This window comes from Sinocyclocheilus rhinocerous, unplaced genomic scaffold (assembly GCF_001515625.1).
Source record: "Sinocyclocheilus rhinocerous isolate Xijiao unplaced genomic scaffold, SAMN03320098_v1.1 scaffold1852, whole genome shotgun sequence".
Taxonomy (NCBI): domain Eukaryota; kingdom Metazoa; phylum Chordata; class Actinopteri; order Cypriniformes; family Cyprinidae; genus Sinocyclocheilus; species Sinocyclocheilus rhinocerous.
In genome coordinates, this window is record NW_015636840.1 from 120,967 (window position 1) to 126,966 (window position 6,000).

The 6,000-nt window shown below is 35.9% G+C and overlaps 1 protein-coding gene across 2 annotated transcripts in view; it reads left to right on the plus strand.

Moving 5' to 3' along the window:
* The window catches only part of plch1 (phospholipase C, eta 1), a 96,695-nt gene that overhangs the window by 4,342 nt on the left and 86,353 nt on the right, over positions 1–6,000 (plus strand). The window contains exon 1 of one of the 2 annotated variants that reach the window (XM_016562741.1): positions 781–1,622. The exons of the other annotated variant lie outside the window; for it this stretch is intronic. Coding sequence (XP_016418227.1) covers positions 1,454–1,622 — 169 coding nt within the window. The 5' untranslated portion in view covers positions 781–1,453. Of the gene's footprint in view, positions 1–780; positions 1,623–6,000 lie in introns of those variants that run through there. 2 annotated transcript variants of the gene reach the window in all.

Consider the following 6,000-nt stretch of genomic DNA (forward strand, 5'->3'; position numbering starts at 1 on the left):
TAGTTCACCCAAAAATGAAAATTAGCCCATAAATTACTCACCCTCAAGTCATCCTAGGTGTATATGACTTTCTTCTTTCAGACGAATCCAGTCTGAGTTATATTAAAAATTGTCTTTGATCTTTCAAGCTGTTTCATGGCACTCAGCGGGTGTTGCATGCATCAGTCCAAAAGAAGTTAAATAAAAAGTGCCTGTCCATAAAAAAAAGTGTCTCACGTGGTTCCGGGGGGTGAACAAAGGCCTCCTGTAGCGAATCGATGCGTTTTTGTAAGAAAAATATCCATATTCAAAACGTAATAATCACTTTAATGTAGCCTGCGCCAACAGTTGTACACAGAAGCAGCTCCGGGCTGATGACGTATGAGTTCAGCTTTGCGCATGCGCCGGTGAGTCTCGTGAAAACCAACGTTTGTTAACAGGAGCAAAGGAAGCAAAGTTTCCTTACTTTAGCAAAGGAAAACCAGTCTCCTCTTGGCTTATATCGAAATCCTCCGACATTCTTCTTTACAAATCCTCGTTTTGTACTTCTAATAAGTGACGTTGTTTTGTTTTGATCTCTCCGCTGCGCTTCCGCTTGCGTCACTTCTGAGCGGCGCATGCGCAAAGCTGAACTCATACGTCATGCTCCCGGAGCTGCTTCCGGGTTACCGTGGATGAATTCATTTTCACTCTAGCATGTGCAGCTCCGAAGACCTAGAGAAAACGAGGACACCGAGAACTTGAAGATGTGAAGACGTCAGAGAAATGCATTCATATTGCAAATTGTGAGACTAAATGATTTATAGTGGATGTTCAGCTGATATCATGAGGAGTGGAGGGGTTTTCAATAAATTTGTGACTTCCCCTCCAGTTCCACTCGTGCTTCATGAGCACACAATTCACGGGATTGGACCTCAGAGAGATCCACCCACACTTGGAAGTTAAATCCCCCCTCTTAGGTTTTTCAAAGAGCTCACTTTAGATCTGTCTTTTTTAAAGTTACATCTTTCTTGACCTGCATTGGCTTCTTTATACGTTATAATGGTTTTTATGCACACTGTGTGCAATGTGTCCTTTTGAAAACAAAAAGACAGATTTTTGGGGATCACACTCGTGTACTCGTGTTATGTCATACCATTAATATTATCTGCTTTCTCTTCCATCTCCATTACTTATGCTGCTCACTTTGACCCTCTAGGACAAAAACACATCTGTTCAAAGCCCCACCATCATGCACATTTTCCCCACAACAATACATTAGCTTTTCTGTGTAAATCCCTGCTCGGTACTGCTTTCTACTGTCACAAAGGTTCAAAGGCTCCGTGTGAATAGCTGGCGGGATATAAGATAGATGACCAAAGAGAGGGTGGAGTGAGGGGTTCTGGATAAAGAAGTGGGCGTTAGATGTGGACACTCAGAGAGAGATTACGGCTCTCAGTCTCAAGGGAAGGAAGCAAGAGAGAGTTCTTCAGGAATGACACTCAGTTTCGAGCGGTCACCTTTGTGTATTGATGGCATGAGACCCTTCTTCCTGGCATCAGAGCGCTCGGCCATGGTCAACGTAGCGTCACTTTTGGCCCGTAGGTTCTACCATGTTGGAGGCAGCGTGGCGGTGCCACAGAAGTGTCGTTTGGCATATATAGGTGAGACGTTTCTTGTAAGAGTAAATGTGTGTGGGGGAATGCACATGTATTGGTTATCAGCTGATATATATTTTTATTTAATTTTTTGTACCAGTCGTTATTGGATATTTAATTTGTTTATGCTAATTTCCCCTGTTTTTACAATTAGGCTACCTTTGCCATTATCTAACATTTACATTTACATTTACATTTATTAATTTGGCAGATGCTTTTATCCAAAGCGACTTACACTGAGGAATTGAACGACTTGCGTTGAGGAATACAACAAGCGATTTACCATAAGGTGGCAATAAACACGAGAAGTGCCCGTAATACAGTTTATCTAAAAAAAAAAAAAAACCAATACAGTATTGTCACTGTTAAAGTGAATATCATTGTCTTTATTATAATATTGATTGATTATTTCATTTAGACAGAATGTAAATATAAACACTACCGTTCAAATTATTGGAGTCAGTTAGTTTTTTTTTTTTAAAGAAATCTCTCATGCTTACGGAAGCTTTATTTATTTAATAAAAAAAAAATACAGCAAGTATTTATAAATACAAATTCAACAGTAATATTGTTAAGTGTAATAAGAATTTGTTTTAGTGTCACATGATCTCGAAATCATGCTGATTTGGTGTTCAAGTAAAATTTCTTATTATTATCAATGTTGAAAACAGTTGCATTATTTAATATTTTTGTGGAAACTGTGATACATTTTCTGGATTTTTAATAATAATAATAATAATAATATATATATATATATATATATATATATATATATATATATATATATATATATATATATATATATATATATATATATATATATATATATATATATATATATATATATATATATATATATATATATATATATATATAAAATTACATATACTAATCTGCTTATTTTCAGCATTATCTGTATTTGTGTTTATGTGTGTACTGCTCAGCCAGAGATACATGATGCAGAACTCAAAGTCAATTAGTCTTATTGCTCTTTATTGTTTCATGGCTTTCCAGCTGTCAGTTGGGCTGAAAGCACTAACCTCCTACTCCCTGCTCTGAGTCCTAACATTAGCTTGTATGTTCATTAGACTGACATTTGTGAGCTTGCGTTTTTACCACTACATTGCATCAGAAATGTGAGTCAATTGGAAAAGAGCAAAAAGGATGCTCTGCCTATTATCACCTCTCAGAAATAGTGGAAGACTTCTACTCGGGGATTCAGAGCCCAAGAGAGGAAGTGAGAATGATGGCATGTGCATAACATGTTTTTTTTTCTGCCTGGTATTCTACCTGAATGAATATGTCTGGTGTGAAAGTGTCTGTTTTATGGAACAGAGGGCTTGAAATGCAGCGTTCTCCTACAAATGTAAACATAAGCCAGTGTTTCGGCTTTTTAAGATCGAGAAAAGGTCTGTGCTATGAAAAGGTGCACAGCTTTTTTAGAAACACCAAAGTATTTCCATGACTTCGTCTTTAAATGCTGCATTTGTTCCTGCATTTTGGATGAGTGCCTATTGCTGTCTGTCCTGTTTGAGGTTGAGTTAATTAAGCAAGAGCAAAATGAGTTGGATTTTGATGCATGGGATGAGATGAAATTGAAGTGCTGGTAAGAATGGGAGCAAATCTATTATCAGATATTTGATTCTGAACAATGAGAGCACAGCGTTTGCACAGCTACATTGTTGGGTATTTATAGCACAGACTGTGCACATACACCGTTTAATCTGCTTTATTGGTGTGTGTGTGACATGTTCCACATCCAGATCCTCTTCCTCACAGCGCTCTGAGGCACTGTGTGAACGCTATGACAGTGCTGCTAAAGCATCTCGCTGACTTGGCTGTGGCTCAGATCTGCCTTGTGGAGGGAGTCTTTTGTCCTCTTCTGGTGGAAAGAGGCAATATGTGGTTATTGCTTTGGTTATAATCTAACCTGATCTCATGATGATCTTGGTGGTGATCAAGATAACAGTGCTTATGATTAGTTGGCTGTTATGATTTTTTCAATAGCTGATACTGATGCTGGTAACTAGACAGCTGGTTGACTGATGGCTGTTGTAATGCTTATATATGTCTGTAACGAATCCAGTCCACTGAAGGCGAGAGTAGTGAAGAACCCAAGTGCAGTTTATTTACAGAGTGATCCAAACAAGATACACAGACTTGACTTGACTTGACGAGGCATGAACACACTTGACTAGGCATGAACAGACTTGACGAGGCATAAACAGACTTGACATGAACAGACTAGACTCACCAATAACGGGATAAATACATTCAATACACGACCGACAATGGCAACATGATGGCTACTTATAGGAAACAAGAGGGTCACATGACAAGAACAAACCAATGGGAAACAAGACACATGACTAAGACAACCAATCAGAACATGACACATACACAAGGCAGAGATACATGAGGGCAAGGGAAGCATGACACAAACAGCATAAAACAATTACAAAATAAAAGACATGGAAACATGAACAAGACAAAACCCAAACACCACATTACAATGTTACAGTTGCATGGTGTTAAATGAGATGTACACAAAATTAAAACACATTTTAATTTTTTTTTTCTTAATTTATTTTACTCCCTAAAAAATGAAAAAGAAAATAAAACTGAAAAGGTTTTAACGTACTGTATGTAACATTATTTAGAAAATCATCATTTAGCAAATTTCAGGACCTTAACCAGCTGACAATGTGCTCCTCTTCAGCACAGTTCAGCAGTTCAGCCAGTGTGATGTGGAGCATAAAAGTTAATGCATTGATGCATGTGATTCATTAAATATGTTGACATTATAACTGTTTCATTTTGTAATGTATCCATTTATCAATACAGAAGGGACCTATAATAAAAGTCAGTCATTAACACTCTTATGGTGAAATACAACTATGTAGCTCAACAAGTATAAAGTACTGTATTTCTGAAGAAGCATTAATGAGAAGACTGTCATACTTCCACAGCAAAAACATCTTTGTACATATGTTTGGAAAGTGTGGGGATTGATTGATTGACTGATTCAAAATTATTGAAGAGGCATTAAATTAATTGCATTTATTGTATGCTTTTATACAGTAAATGCATGCAAATTAATTGAGCAACCCATAAACATAAAATGTTTTGTTAACATAAAAATATAATAATAATAATAGTAATAATAATAATAATTATTATTATTATTGAAATGTAATATAATTATACAAATTGTGAACTATTAACTGATATTGAATTATTGAATCTATTGACAGCCTGTCACAAGTGTGTTTTTGTAACAGGGGCAGTGTTTGCGTGTGGCAGAGTATGGCAGTTGCCATACACTAGCATTCAGAGCTCAGACAAAACATCTTGATGATGCTTGTTAAAGATAATCCAAATATTTTTAGGAGAACAGACCTGAACATTGCTAGTTCGACGTTCCTAATAGTGACAATTCACGATGAGCACTGATAACAGCGACTTCTCTGATTGGATCCTGCTTCAGGATTGTTGTTAGCAACAATTTTTTTTACCTGTGTTTTGGTCATTAAAATGTTTCTTTATTATTATTATTTTAACAACATAGAAATCATAATGGCAGATTTTACAAAATCATATACAGTACATGTATGCATTATTGCAAAAGTAATTCTTAATAATTTTCTGTGTGGAGTGTGTGCGGTCGCACTATATTGCATCAATTATCGTGCGTCTTTTTGATTAGCACCCAACACTGCCCACTTATGCAATAAAAACTTCACAGAGAAGGCAAGACATTTGTTTTTATATTTAATGCTGTTCACTGTGAATTGTATTTAACACTAGAACCGCCAGATGTCGCTGTATACCTAAAATCGCCAGCGGGTAAATTTTACCCACACACATGACAACTGTATTTATATGACTAAAGAACATATTATTTCACTGTATTATGTCACTGTCTTCACAAAGAAGTATCTAGAGTCATGAAATTATTATGTCTGGTCATCAACTATATTTTTATCCTGTTGTTTTATGTTCAAGACTTTTTAATGCAGGCCACACTAAATCCATAACGGTCAGTAGCCTAAGCTAAAAAAAAAAAAGCCTGCACTGACAACGGAAATTAGAAGGTATCAGCCTAAATATTTGGCTGATGTAATATTATAATACAATGCCATTAATCAATATATTAAGATAACCCATGCTATTAATAAGTAAAACAGCCTATAGAGAATAATAAGAGCAATAATAATTCACCACACTGCATAGTGATGCGATTAAAAATTCTCAAGCGCACAGCTTCACCTAAATATTTATTAATTTGTTTAGTTATATCATTTATAATTTGAATAAGAGAACAACGCCATTAAACTTTGGGTAATCAAAAAATGGTTTTATTCATTACATCATATAGATCGGA